At 49.6% G+C, this 18463-nt stretch overlaps 1 protein-coding gene across 1 annotated transcript in view; it reads right to left on the bottom strand.

Moving 5' to 3' along the window:
• The window catches only part of mtx1b (metaxin 1b), a 58391-nt gene that overhangs the window by 16069 nt on the left and 23859 nt on the right, over window positions 1-18463 (bottom strand). The window contains exons 2-5 of the mRNA XM_072490687.1: window positions 11163-11232; window positions 7218-7294; window positions 5130-5222; window positions 4839-5021 (exon numbers count right to left, since the gene is read on the bottom strand). Of these exons, the coding sequence (XP_072346788.1) occupies window positions 4839-5021; window positions 5130-5222; window positions 7218-7294; window positions 11163-11232 (423 nt within the window). The remainder of the gene's footprint in view (window positions 1-4838; window positions 5022-5129; window positions 5223-7217; window positions 7295-11162; window positions 11233-18463) is intronic.

Raw genomic sequence — 18463 nt, forward strand, 5'->3', positions numbered from 1 at the left:
TGACAGGAAGTTAGGGAATGGAGGTGGGGTACACTGTTACTGACAGGAAGTTAGGGAATGGAGGTGAGGTACACTGTTACTGACAGGAAGTTGGGGAATGGAGGTGGGGTACACTGTTACTGACAGGAAGTTGGGGAATGGAGGTGGGGTACACTGTTACTGACAGGGAGTTGGGGAGTGGAGGTGGGGTAGCACTGTTACTGACAGGAAGTTAGGGAATGGAGGTGGGGTACACTGTTACTGACAGGAAGTTGGGGAATGGAGGTGGGGTACACTGTTACTGACGGGAAGTTGGGGAATGGAGGTGGGGTACACTGTTACTGACAGGAAGTTGGGGAATGGAGGTGGGGTACACTGTTACTGACAGGAAGTTGGGGAATGGAGGTGGGGTACACTGTTACTGACAGGAAGTTAGGGAATGGAGGTGGGGTACACTGTTACTGACAGGAAGTTAGGGAATGGAGGTGAGGTACACTGTTACTGACAGGAAGTTAGGGAATGGAGGTGGGGTACACTGTTACTGACAGGAAGTTAGGGAATGGAGGTGGGGTACACTGTTACTGACAGGAAGTTGGGGAATGGAGGTGGGGTATACTGTTACTGACAGGGAGTTAGGGAATGGAGGTGGGGTACACTGTTACTGACAGGGAGTTAGGGAATGGAGGTGGGGTACACTGTTACTGACAGGGAGTTAGGGAATGGAGGTGGGGTACACTGTTACTGACAGGGAGTTAGGGAATGGAGGTGGGGTACACTGTTACTGACAGGAAGTTGGGGAATGGAGGTGGGGTACACTGTTACTGACAGGAAGTTAGGGAATGGAGGTGGGGTACACTGTTACTGACAGGAAGTTAGGGAATGGAGGTGAGGTACACTGTTACTGACAGGAAGTTGGGGAGTGGAGGTGGGGTACACTGTTACTGACAGGAAGTTAGGGAATGGAGGTGGGGTACACTGTTACTGACAGGAAGTTGGGAATGGAGGTGGGGTACACTGTTACTGACAGGAAGTTAGGGAATGGAGGTGGGGTAGCACTGTTACTGACAGGAAGTTAGGGAATGGAGGTGGGGTACACTGTTACTGACAGGAAGTTAGGGAGTGGAGGTGGGGTACACTGTTACTGACAGGGAGTTGGGGAATGGAGGTGGGATAGCACTGTTACTGACAGGAAGTTAGGGAATGGAGGTGGGGTACACTGTTACTGACAGGAAGTTAGGGAATGGAGGTGGGGTACACTGTTACTGACAGGAAGTTGGGGAATGGAGGTGGGGTACACTGTTACTGACAGGAAGTTGGGGAATGGAGGTGGGGTAGCACTGTTACTGACAGGAAGTTAGGGAATGGAGGTGGGGTACACTGTTACTGACAGGAAGTTAGGGAATGGAGGTGGGGTACACTGTTACTGACAGGAAGTTGGGGAATGGAGGTGGGGTACACTGTTACTGACAGGAAGTTGGGGAATGGAGGTGGGGTACACTGTTACTGACAGGAAGTTGGGGAATGGAGGTGGGGTACACTGTTACTGACAGGAAGTTGGGGAATGGAGGTGTGGTACACTGTTACTGACAGGAAGTTAGGGAATGGAGGTGGGGTACACTGTTACTGACAGGAAGTTAGGGAATGGAGGTGGGGTACACTGTTACTGACAGGAAGTTAGGGAATGGAGGTGGGGTACACTGTTACTGACAGGAAGTTAGGGAATGGAGGTGGGGTACACTGTTACTGACAGGAAGTTAGGGAATGGAGGTGGGGTACACTGTTACTGACAGGAAGTTAGGGAATGGAGGTGGGGTACACTGTTACTGACAGGAAGTTAGGGAGTGGAGGTGGGGTACACTGTTACTGACAGGAAGTTAGGGAATGGAGGTGGGGTACACTGTTACTGACAGGAAGTTGGGGAATGGAGGTGGGGTACACTGTTACTGACAGGAAGTTGGGGAATGGAGGTGGGGTACACTGTTACTGACAGGAAGTTAGGGAATGGAGGTGGGGTACACTGTTACTGACAGGAAGTTAGGGAATGGAGGTGGGGTACACTGTTACTGACAGGAAGTTAGGGAATGGAGGTGGGGTACACTGTTACTGACAGGGAGTTAGGGAATGGAGGTGGGGTACACTGTTACTGACAGGAAGTTGGGGAATGGAGGTGGGGTAGCACTGTTACTGACAGGGAGTTAGGGAATGGAGGTGGGGTACACTGTTACTGACAGGAAGTTGGGGAATGGAGGTGGGGTACACTGTTACTGACAGGGAGTTGGGGAATGGAGGTGGGGTACACTGTTACTGACAGGAAGTTGGGGAATGGAGGTGGGATACACTGTTACTGACAGGAAGTTGGGGAATGGAGGTGGGGTACACTGTTACTGACAGGAAGTTGGGGAATGGAGGTGGGGTACACTGTTACTGACAGGAAGTTAGGGAATGGAGGTGGGGTACACTGTTACTGACAGGAAGTTAGGGAATGGAGGTGGGGTACACTGTTACTGACAGGAAGTTAGGGAATGGAGGTGGGGTACACTGTTACTGACAGGAAGTTGGGGAATGGAGGTGGGGTACACTGTTACTGACAGGGAGTTAGGGAATGGAGGTGGGGTACACTGTTACTGACAGGAAGTTGGGGAATGGAGGTGGGGTACACTGTTACTGACAGGAAGTTGGGGAATGGAGGTGGGGTACACTGTTACTGACAGGGAGTTAGGGAATGGAGGTGGGGTACACTGTTACTGACAGGAAGTTAGGGAATGGAGGTGGGGTACACTGTTACTGACAGGAAGTTGGGGAATGGAGGTGGGGTACACTGTTACTGACAGGAAGTTGGGGAATGGAGGTGGGATAGCACTGTTGCTGACGGGAAGTTGGGGAATGGAGGTGGGATAGCACTGTTACTGACGGGAAGCACTGTTACTGAAGGACACAATCAGTGAGAAATGATCTTGGGTTCAGAGATTTGGGCACAAATAAGAAATAGCAAAGGAAGAACACCGTGCAGAAAGAGGCCATTCGGCCCATCGAGTCTGCACCGACCCACTCACTTCCACCCTATTCCCGTAACCCAATAACCCCATCCAACCTTTTTGGACACTAAGGGCAATTTATCATGGCCAATCCACCTAACCTGCACGTCTTTGGACTGTAGGAGGAAACCGGAGCACCCGGAGGAAACCCACGCACACACGGGGAGGATGTGCAGACTCCGCACAGACAGTGACCCAAGCCGGAATCGAACCCGGGACCCTGGCGCTGTGAAGCCACAGTGCTAACCACTGTGTTACCGTGCTGTCCATAGAAGTCACTTGTGGAAATAGTTTCTTGGCCTCCTGACAATGGCTGCATTGGAGGGCAGTGTATAAATCTAAAATAATGGGGTCTTATAAGAAAGATGCTGCAATAACCGAGAGAGATTTTAAACTTTGTGAGAGATTGGATGAATCAAATGGTCAAAGGTAGACTGGAGGATGAATTCACTGAGTGTAATCGAGACAGTTTCTGAGGACAATACATTCTGGAGCCAAGCAGAGTACAATCTATTTTTGATCCGAGTAGTGTATAACAGGACAGGATGAATTTGTGACCCCAATGGGCAGCACGGTACCACAGTGGTCAGCACTGTTGCTTCACAGCTCCAGGGTCCCGGGTTCGATTCCGGCTTGGGTCACTGTCTGTGCGGAGTCTGCACGTCCTCCCCGTGTCTGCGTGGGTTTCCTCCGGGTGCTCCGGTTTCCTCCCACAGTCCAAAGATGTGCGGGTTAGGGGGATTGACTGAACTAAAATTGTCCCAAGTCTCCAACAAATGGTAGGTGGGGTTACAGGGATGGGGGAGAGGTGTTTACCTTGGGTAGGGTGCTCTTCCCAAGAGCCGGTGCAGACTCAATGGGCCAAATGGCTTCCTTCTGCACTGTAAATGCTATGAATTGTCTCTTAATGGGTTGATAATCCATCGAGCTCCGAATTTTTTTGTTATAGTGCCCCCCCCCACAGGCCTTCTCATTAATTTGATTTCTTGATTTTTTTTGCTTTACAAATAGGGGATCCATCAACCGGTCCAGGCAACGGGTGGTCCGGGGGGCCATCCGACCGAACTGCCCGCCCCTCTACTGCAGCTGTGTTGATGGCCGAGTGGTCACATAGAGAGGGTACGCAGTGATCATCGGTACACTTGCGGCCGTCTGCGATCGGTTGGTGCTGCGGGGGCTGGGGTACATCACCAGCCCCGGGAATTATATTTTAGTTTCGTTAATTAAGTTTCCTTTTACGTATTTTTTTGGTTACAGTGGCTCACCAGAGGCCGTCTCCCCCATCCATTTCCTTTCTGAAAAGAGACTATGAATAGGCTATAGCTGGGACACTGGCTGAGCGGGGAGGCTTAACAAAGTCAATAAACTCTCAAGAATGGGAAGCTGTGTGTCTCGGTTTTGACTTCACAGCATGGGCTCCATCAACCGGCAGCTTTCCTGAACAATACTCCCGAATTTCATAGAATTTACAGTGCAGAAGGAGGCCATTCGGCCCATCGGGTCTGCACCGGCTCTTGGAAAGAGCACCCCACACCTCCAACCTATCCCCATAACCCGGCAACCCCACCCAACCTTTTTTGGACAGTAAGGGCAATTTACCATGGCCAATCCACCTAACTTGCAAATCTTTGGACTGTGGGAGGAAACCGGAGCTCCCGGAGGAAACCCACGCACACACAGGGAGGACGTGCAGACTCCGCACAGACAGTGACCCAAGCCGGAATCGAACCTGGGACCCTGGCGCTGTGAAGCTGTTGTACCAACCACTGTGCTACCGTGCTGCACATTTCACCGGCAAAAACGTGCTAGAGTCATTCCACCTGCCTCATTCTCTGCCTCCTCTTCATTGTCATTCCACTGGCCACCCCGAATCAGGCGAAGGCGCTCCAGGAAGCGGGTGTGCATCCGGTTTGGGAGGAAGAAATTGAGGGGGAATGGTATCGCCTCGCCGTACCAGGGCCGCGTGAATGACACGTAATTCTTGGAGTCAACCCAAAACATGTAGATCTGACCAAAGAAAAGGCAGAAAGATTAAACTCAGCTCTGGGCGCCACCATCAGCTCCGAAAGAACAAAGGAGAGGGCGACCGACGGCTAGAAATGATGAAACACCCACCAACGCAGGGAGTAGCTTCTCTTCAATGAGCGAGGCAAAGGCGAGGGTATCAGCGCCCTGAGTTGCCGATAGCCCATAGTCAGCATTGTATTTCTAAAAAGAGTAAGAGACATGGCAATATCAGTAAACGTAAGCAGGCAGGCCACAGCAGCCGGTGCATCCACATCGCTTGTGGCATAACAAATAGAATGAGTTATGGGTCTGGATTGAATCGAGGGATTTATACACAGAATAACAGCCAAGTGTGTTTAACAGCTGGGGTATAACCAAGACGCTCGATCGACTTACATACAGAATACTTGCACAGCCAGTGAGTTTATACACACATCAGTTCAATATTTTTATTTGATCGATATTTAAATGACCTGTAAATGGTTAAAAAGTTCAGGTTTGAGGCAAGAAACGGGAAATGTAAAACTGGTCCCTCCCCCTGCCAGCGATCTGCAATTTGGAAGCATTTCAGGGCGGGAGGAATTTCCTCGGGAAGGAATGACATTCCTGCCCTGTTTGTGTAAATAGTGGGTTGCCGTGGTTACCAGCGCTGCACTCGTGGAATTACCAGACCTCTGGTGACGGGAGCGAATTCCAGTAAGCGCTGAGCTGAATCACACAAAGCGGACTTGACCAGCCCAGAGAGGCTCCAGTGCCACTCCGTCCGGATCTCAGCCAGGATAGGGTGTAAGGGAAGGTCCCCTGATCCTTTCTAGTGCGCACCGCCCCCCCCCGGCCGCGCGGGTGCACACGCAGATCGGACCTACGCCTCTGCACCCCCAACGACTAACCAGCAAGCAACAGTATTCCCATTTCAGCATTCCAAATCTATCCTGTGATTCCAAAATTCCAAGGCACCAAATTGGGAGATGCAACTATGACAAGAGGGACCGAGATGAGGTCTGTGTTCACCCAGACGGTGGCAAGTTTGACCTCGCAGGAAATCTGTTAACTTCGACCTCGACGGGATGTTCATCGCCAAGGACAAAAGCGTCCAAGTGCCGCTGTGGGCCGGAGTAGAGGCACCCCTTCGGGGGAAATCACATCCCTTCGGAGACAGAGACGCGCTTACACGACCCGTAAAACAGTCGGTCTTTAAAAAAAAAAAATTTGGAGTGCCCGTTTCTTTGTTTCCACAATTCAGGGGCAATTTAGCGCGGCCAATCCACCCACCCGGCACACCTTTGGGTTGTGGGGGCGAGACCCACGCAGACACAGGGAGAATGTGCAAACTCCACACGGACAGTGACCCGGGGCCGGGATCGGACCCGGGGCCAGGATCGAACCCGGGTCCTCGGCGCCGTGAGGCAGCAGTGCTAACCACTGCACCGCACGAGCAGTGGGTCTCCAACAGCAGCACCACCTCGGGCTGGTTTAGCACACTGGGCTAAATGGCTGGCTTTTAAAGCAGACCCAGGCAGGCCAGCAGCACGGTTCAATTCCCGTCCCAGCCTCCCCGAACAGGCGGTGGAATGTGGCGACTAGGGGCTTTTCACAGTAACTTCATTTGAAGTCTACTTGTGACAACAAGCGATTTTCATTTTTTTCACCTTAGATATACAGCATTTCCCAGCGCTTCAAGTTGTCTGAACTGGCCCACTTCCTTACTATTGTTCAACGCTTGTTCAAGTTGCACTGAAGCTGAATTTACTGCAACCCCACTTGATACCCCAGTAATTTCTGGATGTGAGAAATTTGGTGCTGGTGCCTTCTGTACCATGGTCAACACATCCAGGGCCATGTGCAACAGCTGAATGGTAACGCTGGGAGCTTGCAGCACCTGTACACGTGTTAAGCTCAGTCCTGTACTGGCTGTCATTGAATCAGAAGAGTGAGAAATACCTTGTCTGGAGTTAATGAATATTATTTTGTGAAAGCTAACAGACCATACAAAAGTATACAGATCATTAACTGTTCTATCTGGGGTGCCAGCCAAAAACACACTAATTAAAGTTTTAAAAGGCTTTAAATATTAAGTGAAAAAACGTTCCATTGGGAGTTAAGACTTTGCGAGACAAATCTAATGTGTCCAGCAACATTACAACGCAGATTACCAAACCTCGATGACAAACAATTGTAATAGAAATAGAGCTGCACCCGTTTCCGGAGGTAAGCAAGGATCTGGACAGGCTGCGACACAACATCTTCCTCTGTCTTCAGTGCGGGCAAAACCCCTGCCAAGAAAATAGAAGAAACAGGTTCATTCGGGACCTAATTTACACCATCACAGACACACACAAACACAGACACACATACACACAAACACAGACACACAAACACAGACAGACACGCAGGCAGACAGATACAGACACAGAGTCACAGACGCACACGCGAACACAGCCACACACACACACACACACACACACACACACACAGACGAGCTGTGACCTTTGGGTTGTTCGAGACCTGTCACTCTCGGGGAGGGTCACTCTTTAAGCAGAAGACTGGGCAGAGAGTTCGTTAACAGGATTAATTGAAAGCAATCAGAGACCATTCGGACTCCAGCCACGCTCACAGTCTGATGAAAATGAAATGAAAATCGCTTATTGTCGCAAGTCGGCTTCAATGAAGTTACTGTGAAAAGCCCCTAGTCGCCACATTCCGGCGCCTGTTCGGGGAGGCTGGTACAGGAATTGCACCGTGCTGCTGGCCTGCTGCCTTGGTCTGCTTTCAAAGCCAGCGATTTAGCCCTGTGCTAAACAGCCCCTCGTTATTTGCCCTCGTTAGCCTGGGGCACTGAAGCGAATTATGAATGCCCCATTGGATGGGTTCTAGGACCCTGCTGATTCCAGTGGCTTGTTTGTTACACCAGGACCTTTGCCCCAGGAGACACTTGGGGGCAAATCCTGTCCATTATCATTTCTCTCCAAATTTCACCAAGCTCTTGTATCCATTAACCAGCTCGTGCTGCCCTCCTCGAACAGGACTGGACAGGGTAGATGCAGGGAAGGTGTTACCAATGATGGGTGTGTCCAGAACCAGGGGTCACAGCCTGGGGATTCAGGGTAAACCATTTCGGACAGAGATAAGGAGACATTTCTTCACCCAGAGAGCGGTGAGCCTGTGGAATTCATTACCACAGGAAGTAGTTGATGCTAAAACTTTGAATCTATTCAAGAGACGGCTGGATACAGCACTTGGGGAGAATGGGATCGAAGGCTATGGGGAGAAAGCAGGATTAGGCTATTGAGTTGGATGGTCAGCCATGATGGTGATGAATGGCGGAGCAGGCTCGAAGGGCCTCCTCCTGCTCCGATCGTCTCTGTGTGTCTCCACAAGCCAGGTCCAGCCTGCAGTAGCTGGGGAAATACAAATTTAAAAACAGCAGCTGCTTTCAACCTCAGTAAATCCAGCACACGCGTGCTGGGGGGGAAACTGCGCAGATTTGGAGGAGCTCAGGCTGGCTTGGAGACTCCGCACGACAGAGGACGTAGTGTCTGAGCGGCACAGCGTCCGCTCCCGATACAGAAGCCAGAATAAACTCTCAGGAGAATACATTCCAACTGGGTCATGATTCATACCGTTGGAAATCTTGAACAAACTGGATCGAACCAAAGTGAAACCCAGAAGATTAGGACGTGATTTCATTGATGTATAAAAAATTCCTCGACGACTCGGCAGGCTCCACACGTCAAGAGGCTATTTCGCTGGAGAATCTACAGCCAGTTTATACTCTCAGAGTAAAGGGTCAGCCACTTAGGACTTGGGATGAGGAGAAATTTCTGAATGAGCGTCAAGAGTCATTGCGATTACAAAGAACAAAGAAATGTACAGCACAGGAACAGGCCCTTCGGCCCTCCAAGCCCGTGCCGACCATACTGCCCGACTAAACTATAATCTTCTACACTTCCTGGGTCCGTATCCTTCTAATCCCATCCTATTCATGAATTTGTCAAGATGCCCCTTAAATGTCACTATCGTCCCTGCTTCCACCACCTCCTCCGGTAGCGAGTTCCAGGCACCCACTACCCTCTGCGTAAAAACCTTGCCTCGTACATCTACTCTAAACCTTGCCCCTCACACCTTAAACCTATGCCCCCTAGTAATTGACCCCTCTACCCTGGGGAAAAGCCTCTGACTATCCACTCTGTCTACGCCCCTCAATTTTGTAGACCTCTATCAGGTCTCCCCTCAACCTCCTTCGTTCCAGTGAGAACAAACCGAGTTTATTCAACCGCTCCTCATAGCTTATGCCTTCCATACCAGGCAACATTCTGGTAAATCTCTTCTGCCCCCTCTCTAAAGCCTCCACATCCTTCTGGTAGTGTGGCGACCAGAATTGAACACTATACTCCAAGTGTGACCTAACTAAGGTTCTACACAGCTGCAACATGACTTGCCAATTCTTATACTCAATGCCCCGGCCAATGAAGGCAAGCATGCCGTATGCCTTCTTGACTACCTTCTCCACCTGTGTTGCCCCTTTCAGTGACCTGTGGACCTGTACTCCTAGATCTCTTTGACTTTCAATACTCTTGAGGGTTCTACCATTCACTGTATATTCCCTACCTGCATTAGCCTCAATGGGGCAGCTCTATCACTCACAACATTTTCTAAATGGTGCTGAGCTGCTAGGGACAGTGGAATAGGAATCAAAGTCCAGAAATGATGAAAAGCTTGTGGGCAGGCATGGAGATTCATGTTACACGTGATCGGTAAAGCCCTGGTATTGTCACAATCGGGCGGCTCACTCTATGCCCCACTCCTTGTTTGACCGAAACAGGTCCGATTTTAAAAGAAAATGTTTGCCAATTCAGCGAGTGTTTAAGTGATGTGACTGTAAAAACAGACTTTTTCATAAGTTTTTTTGAAACTTCCAGGATACTGCGAGGCCTGGATAGAGTGGATGTGGAGAGGATGTTTCCACTTGTAGGAAAAACTAGAAGCAGAGGGCACCATCTCAGACTGAAGGGACGATCTTTAAAACAGAGATGGGGAGGAATTTCTCCAGCCAGAGGGAGGTGAATCTGTGGAACTCTTTGCCGCAGAAGGCTGTGGAGGCCAAATCACTGAGTGGCTTTAAGACAGAGATCGATAGGTTCTTGATTAATAAGGGATCAGGGGTTATGGGGAGAAGGCAGGAGAATGGGGATGAGAAAATATCAGCCATGATTGACTGGCGGAGCAGACTCGATGGGCCGAGTGGCCGAATTCTGTTTCTAAGAAAAATAATAAAAACTTTCCAACATCCAGATACATACAAATATATTACAGAGCGGGAGGATGGGAAATGAAATGAAAATCGCTTATTGTCACAAGTAGGCTTCAAATGAAGTTACTGTGAAAAGCCCCTAGTCGCCACATTCCGGCGCCTGTTCGGGGAGGCCGGTACGGGAATCGAACCGTGCTGCTGGCCTGCCTTGGTCTGCTTTCAAAGCCAGCGATTTAGCCCAGTGTGCTGAACCAGCCCCTAGATTCAGTGGTATTATTTTAAAGTCTAGTAAGGATGAGAGTTATATGGTTCTCATAGGCTGATGGCTTGGCTGAGCTTGTTAGTCTGTCTGCTTTCATCATCGAGGCAGCTTCATGGATGTGGATGAACGATTTCTTCTCGATAGTCACAACAGCAGACAGGGTTTGTAAAAATAGGTGGCGAGAATAATGGAAAAAGGAGGCGGCTTTTCAGCTCCTTCAGCATGCTCCAAAATTCAACTAGAACATGACTGATCTCCCAGCTCCTGTCCCTGCACTAATCCCATCTTCCTTGATGTCTTCAATATCTAGAAAGGTGGCCCAGGCAAGATTGTGCAGAGCTGTCTCCAGGCAGATAGAGTCTCTCGGATTGTTGGAATAAAAGATTTGTTATCTGTCGTCAGGTGACCACCAAACCAACACTTCTATCACACACATAAATGATTCAAAGGGCAGCACGGTGGCACAGTGGTTAGCACTGCTGCCTCACGGCGCTGAGGACCCGGGTTCGATCCAGGCCCCAGGTTACTGTCCGCAAGGACAATGTGCAAACTCCAACGCTTTGGGATATGGGACCCAGAAAGTCTGCACTGATGGGGACTTGAACCATCCCGCTCAGGTTCGCCTCACCTGAAGGACTTTTCCAGGGATTGCTGAGCTTGTGCACCCTCAGGGGGGCTCCGGAAAATCGTGCATAAGCCTAATAGAAAAAAACCACACCAGTTAGGAAAAGTTAAGCAGTTTTCAAAACTTTCACTAAGGTTTACTTTCTAAATCTATGGTTATAACTGTTAAACACTCCCAGGACAGGTACAGCACAGGGTTAGATACAGAGTAAAGCTCCCTCTACACTGTTCCCATCAAACACTCCCAGGACAGGTACAGCACGGGGTTAGATACAGAGTAAAGCTCCCGCTACACTGTTCCCATCAAACACTCCCAGGACAGGTACAGCACGGGGTTAGATACAGAGTAAATCTCCCTCTACACTGTCCCCATCAAACACTCCCAGGACAGGTACAGCACGGGGTTAGATAGAGAGTAAAGCTCCCTCTACACTGTCTCCATCAAACACTCCCAGGACAGGTACAACACGGGGTTAGATACAGAGTAAAGCTCCCTCTACACTGTCCCCATCAAACACTCCCAGGACAGGTACAGCATGGGGTTGGATACAGAGTGAAGCTCCCTCTACACTGTCTCCATCAAACACTCCCAGGACAGGTACAACACGGGGATACAGAGTAAAGCTCCCTCTACACTGTCCCTATCAAACACTCCCAGGACAGGTACAACACGGGGTTAGATACAGAGTAAAGCTCCCTCCACACTGTCCCCATCAAACACTCCCAGGACAGGTACAGCACGGGGTTAGATACAGAGTAAAGCTCCCTCTACACTGTCCCCATCAAACACTCCCAGGACAGGTACAGCACGGGGTTAGATACAGATTAATGCTCCCTCTACACTGTCCCCATCAAACACTCCTAGGACAGGTACAGCACGGGGTTAGATACAGAGTAAAGTTGTACACCAGGTATCGAAAGGCCTTTGTGTGACAGTCCCAGACTCGTGCCGAGATGGGGAGAGGGAATCTCCCTCCACCAGAGATGCAACCGCCCATTCCTCTGCCAAGGGTCCTCAGCCTGCAGCAGTATGGGGGCTTGGTTTAAGGGAAACAGCATCATCAACTGGCTGTTTCAACAGCGAGGGCTGCAGTGTGAGCCCACGCACATGGCACCTTCCTGCTGGGTCACTGGATAGAGTATGGGGTGTGTGGGGGGGGGGGGGGGGGGTGTAGTTCCTGCATCTGGAGACCAGTACCAGAGTAGGTCGAGGTGGCGACAGACCAGTAACCAGCGTTGGGATACTGAATTCTCCTGTGTAAAACCAAAAGGATCTATTGGGCTCAATACAACAGGACAACACTCTGTGCAACATAGCCCGAAAGAGCAAGCGGGCAGTTCCTTTTGCCCAATGCTATACCCGTCCTGCCCGATGGGACAGTGAGCAGATACAATATTCAACGTCCAGCTCCTTCTCCAACTTAAACTCCCCCAAGACAGCCCTCCATGCTCCCCCCGAGCTGAGCGCTGGTCCATTCACCTGCCCCGAGGCACCAGGCCACTGAATCGCCATCTTTACCAGGGATTGTCGAGCAGCATTACTGCAATTCCATTAATCAGTAAGTACAGTATAGTAGAGCGCCAGGCTGGAGTTCCATCTGAGCATTCAGGGCGGATGATGTAATGGAACGAGAGCTAGACTGTCGGCTGAAGCCCTCAGGCATGACGCTTGGAAAATAGAACCCAGAACCACAAACTATTCGTCCTGTTTATTCACACATGGCCACAAACAGCCTGACCACAGACATAAAACTGAATCAATCGCTCTGTCATAAACTGACCAGGGAGATGCCGACCAACTCTATGAATTCTCACTTGTCAAAGAATCAGAAAAATAAAAGGATTGGGGTGAAAAGGCACTGAAACAAAGCACCTTTCCACACTTGGCATCATCTTCACACAGCCAGCTCACAAAACTGCTCCATTAGAATTCGGTCTGTCGCTCACTCCCAGGTATCTGTCGCTCACTCCCAGGTATCTGTCGCTCACTCCCAGGTATCTGTCGCTCACTCCCAGGTATCTGTCGCTCACTCCCAGGTATCTGTCGCTCACTCCCAGGTATCTGTCGCTCACTCCCAGGTATCTGTCGCTCACTCCCAGGTATCTGTCGCTCACTCCCAGGTATCTGTCATTGTGCATATAAACCACCTCGAACCCTTCACTTACATTTGAGTCTGGGACTCACACAGAGTGCTCCACTGCCCTGGATTCAATCCACCAAAACCCCTTGATTGACCACCGAGAGTCTACAACTCCCACCCTGGAATCGCTCCTGTACACAATCCTATCCTGAACCCCGAGATTAGATTCTAGTCTGTAACTCCTCCGATCAATAAATCAGTTTTAGTTTCCAAACTACTTGATTAGATTCCAGCCTGTAATTCACTCCTGGGTATTTCCAACAATGGCCTATAATTACACAACCGCCTTCGTAATATTTCTGCTATTTGTGATTTTTATCAGTGACTTGGAGGAGGGGGCTGAAGGGTGGGTCAGTAAATTTGCTGATGACACCAAGATTGGTGGAGTAGTGGATCAAGTGGAGGGCCGTTGTAGGCTGCAAAGAGACATGGATAGGATGCAGAGCTGGGCCAAGAAGTGGCAGATGGAGTTTAACCCTGATAAGTGTGAGGTGATTCATTTTGGTAAACAAAATTTGAATGCGGATTACAGGGTCAACGGCAGGGTTCTGAGGAATGTGGAGGAACAGAGAGATCTTGGGGTTCATGTCCACAGATCTCTGAAGGTTGCCACTCAAGTGGATAGAGGCGTGAAGAAGGCTTATAGTGTGTTAGCGTTTATTAACGGGGTATGAGTTTAAGAGCCGTGAGGTTATGCTGCAACTGTACAAGACCTTGGTTAGACCACATTTGGAGTATTGTGTGCAGTTCTGGTCACCTCACTATAGGAAGGATGTGGAAGCATTGGAAAGGGCGCAAAGGAGATTTACCAGGATGCCTTGAGAGAGGCAGAGACGTTTAAAGAGGGAATTCCAGAGTTTAGGGACTTGAAGTTCAACCAGCCTTTGCTTAAATCCAGAATTCCCATGGGGAAGGTGCGGGGTACCTCTGAGCTGGAGGAGACTATCGAGGAAAGAAGGGAGAGCCCCTGGCGGGTTTGGAGAACAGGAACGTGAATTATAAAATCGGCTATTTTAAACCTGGAGCCAAAGTGAGAACATGGGTGTGATGGGGTGAGAATCACTTCCATGCATCTGTTATTCTACTTTCAATTTTTCCAATTAAGGGGCAGTTTAGCACGACCAATCCGCCTACCCTGCACATCTTTGGGTTGTGGGGGCGAAACCCACGCAGACACGGGGAGAATGTGCAAACTCCACACGGACAGTGACCCAGGGCCAGGATCGAACCCGGGTCCTCAGCACCGTGAGGCAGCAGTGCTAACCACTGTGCCGCCCACAGATATTCGACTTGTACATTCTTTGCTGTAGCCACAAAGAGGAAGATTCAAAGGTGGCACATGTCGACTTTGTACAACATCGTGCAAGGGGTTCACTTACAAGGTCCTGCTCAGCAGGGTACAGTGGTGAACTCCACAAAAGCCCACCAAGCGCTCCAATTACACCATTGTTTAACAAGTGACGTTACACCAGCCAATGGTGGTACTCTGATGTACAATAACCCTCCCTCTGGACTGAAGCAGCACCTTTACTGAATCAAACACTTTAACACAGATCCAACACACCACGCCATAACTAACATTCCTACGTTACGGACACACATATACTTGAATAAGACAGTATCTTGGGTGGTCGCCTGTCTCGTTTTGGCAGGACACACCATTCAGGAACCCTGCTCTTGGAGGTTCTAGGATTGTCTTCCTGTACACTGGTCAGCGTTACATCTGCCGAAACCAACTCGGGAGCTGTCTCTGGTCGTGTGGATGGTTCTGTCGAAACAGATTCCGGAATTTCGGCAGTTGTCGTCCTCAAGTCGGACATGTCACTCTACATACTCTTGTGGCAAAAACACCTGGTACAGATTCTGTACTCTCGCTACGAACAGACAATAATTGGTCAGCTAGCCGATGCTAAATTCGTTCATCGTCAGATTGTACGGTTTATGAAATCGGACCCACTTTGGCTGATACAGTTGCCAGAGTCCACTTTTTGCCGGAGGTGAAGTTCCTCACAAGAACACGTTTCCCCACGGTCAAATTCTCTGCTTGTAGATTGCTGTTCCCTTCCCGCCCCTCGTGTCGGAGGTTGTTGTCTGACTACCTCTTGAAGCTGAAAGGGGAGTCAAAAGGTGGTATGTGCGTAGTTTCCTTTCGAACATCGCGACAGCCGGTGAACTTTGTTGAATGCGCAGTGTTTCTGGACATCATTAGAAAGTTATTGACACGTTTATCCCTCAAAACCTTCACTGCAAGCTGGAGCGATTCTACAAAACATTCAGCTAAGCCCTAGATATCTGGATGGTCAAGGGCAGATTTGATATGGTGGATTCAACACCTTCAGGTTCAGGTAGAGCTGAACTTCAGCTGTGAGTGGAGTATGACTCACGAGCTGTTCAGGTCACCTGAATCTTGCAATCATCTCGGCAATCCTTTCCACGGTCTGTTCCGTAGTTGGGTGATTTCTGGCCACTTCAAATGCACGTCAACCATGACCAAATAACAAGTGTCGTTCGTCTGGTCTCACATAATCGACAAGGATTCTTCGCCATGTCCTGGATATGCCATCCCCGTGGATGCAAAGGCTGTGGTGGAGATACATTTCGCAACGCACTGCAGGATTGGCAGAACCCCACCTTCTCCTCTGTTTGGGCAACCCGTCATTCCATCTACACTGGGATGCAGCTGATCTAGGATTCTACTTCATCGGCACAGCGGAATGATTACTCTAATACCCAACAACAATACTCCAGTGTGTTACTGCCAACTCAAGGTGCAACTTAATAATCCTACAAACGACCTTAACTGAGCCACGTTCTGCCATCATGGAGCATCCAGGATGGCCAGAGTCTTCTTCGGCTCTCGGTCGATGATGTGTCCAAGATAGTGAATAGAAGATTCACAAAAATCGCCCGTCTCTTTCTTGACCCTGAGATTATGAAGTTGCAGCTTTGCAAGAGTAGCTTCGAGGTTCTTTACGCGCTCCACATCGTTCGAACCTGTAATCAAAATGTCGTCCAGTAAGCTTGCAAACCCAACAGCACACTGAAGGTCTAATCAACAGATCGTTGGAAGAGCTGACGTTATCCCAAACGGATGTCTCCGGTACCGGGACAGACCCTTGTGAGTTTCTATGGTCCTAACGATTGAGATTCATTAGACCATCAGACATAGGAGCAGAATTAGGCCACTCGGCCCATCGAGTCTGCTCCGCCATTCAATCATGGCTGATATTTTCTCATCCCCATTCTCCTGCCTTCTCCCCATAACCCTTGATCCCCTTATTGATCAAGAACCTATCTATCTCAGGGCAGCACGGTGGCGCAGTGGTTAGCACTGCTGCCTCACGGTGCCGAGGTCTCAGGTTCGATCCCGGCTCTGGGTCACTGCCCGTGCGGAGTTTGCACATTCTCCCCGTGTTTGCGTGGGTTTCGCCCCCACAACCCACAGATGTGCAGGGTAGGTGGATTGCCACATGTGTTGCCTCCCTTGCTCTGGGAGTTTCATGAGACCTGGGTCTCCTGCCTCCATCAGAGGGAGTATAAGATTGCAAGCTATTTGAAATAAACTAAAGGAATTTCTAAATCCGAACCCAGCTATTGATTGAGACCAGACTGGACAAAAAGAACTCAATTTCTTCACGCTAAATTGCCCCTTAATTGGAAAAAATAAATTGGGTACTCTAAATTTATGAAAAAAAAACTATCTATCTCTGTTTTAAAGACACTCAGTGATTCGGCCTCCACAGCCTTCTGCTGCAAAGAGTTCCACAGATTCACCACCCTCAGGCTGAAGAAATTCCTCCTCATCTCTGTTTTAAACGATTTGTCTGAGATTGTGTCCTCTGCTTCTAGTTTTTCCTACAAGTGGAAACATCCTCTCCACGTCCACTCTATCCAGGCCTCGCAGTATCCTGTAAGTTTCAATAAGATCCCCCCTCATCCCTCTAAACTCCAACGAGTACAGACCCAGAGTCCTCAACCATTCCTCATACGACAAGCTCTTCATTCCAGGGATCGTTCTTGTGAACCTCCTCTGGACCCTTTCCAAGGCTAGCACATCCTTCCTTAGATACGGGGCCCAAAACCACTCACAATGGGGTCTGACCAGAGCCTTATACAGCCTCAGACGTACGTCCCTGGTTCTCCCTTAGCTATGTTCATTTAGACAAGCTTGGGAGAAATCAATCTGCTTGCCTGAGAGGCTTGCAAAACGATCTTCGATAAGTGGTGGAGGGATCTGGTCAACACATAATACAGGGGTAGACGTCGTTTAGAAATCCCCGCACATCGGTACTGAACCATCCTTCTTTAAGACTGGGACAATGGAGGTTGCCCAATCACTGGCGGCGATGGGCTCAATGACTCCGGTCTTCAGTAACCGTGGGATCTTCACCACTTTAGGTCGAATTGCACAGACTACGTCCTACGGTACACGCTTTCAAACACTGAGGCACACTGCCTACCTTCAACTTGAGTTTCACCTTCATCCAGTCACGGGTCCAAAGTGGCTCCTCGAATACATTTGCACACTTTCTCAGACGTGGCTGGAGGTTGTTCGCAGAACCAGTAAGTTGGTTCTCAGAGGCCCAGTTTAACATAGAACATAGAAAAATACAGCACAGAACAGGCCCTTCGGCCCACGATGTTGTGCCGAACCTTTGTCCTAGATTAATCATAGATTCTCATTGAATTTACAGTGCAGAAGGAGGCCATTCGGCCCATTGAGTCTACACCGGCTCTTGAAAAGAGCACCCTACACAAGGTCAACACCTCCACCCAACACTAAGGGCAATTTTGGACACTAAGGGCAATTTATCATGGCCAATCCACCTAACCTGCACATCTTTGGACTGTGGGAGGAAACCGGAGCACCCGGAGGAAACTCACGCAGACACGGGGAGTATGTGCAGACTCTGCACAGACAGTGACCCAAGCCGGATTCGAACCTGGGACCCTGGAGCTGTGAAGCAACTGTGCTATCCACAATGCTACCGTGCTGCCCTTAAGAACAAATACATCTACACTATATCATTTTACCGTAATCCATGTACCTAATGAAGGTCCCTAATGTTTCCGACTCAACTACTTCCACAGGCAGTGCATTCCATGCCCCCACTGGGTAAAGAACCTACCTCTGACATCCCCCCTATATCTTCCACCATTCACC

This window comes from Scyliorhinus torazame, chromosome 26 (assembly GCF_047496885.1).
Source record: "Scyliorhinus torazame isolate Kashiwa2021f chromosome 26, sScyTor2.1, whole genome shotgun sequence".
NCBI lineage: Eukaryota > Metazoa > Chordata > Chondrichthyes > Carcharhiniformes > Scyliorhinidae > Scyliorhinus > Scyliorhinus torazame.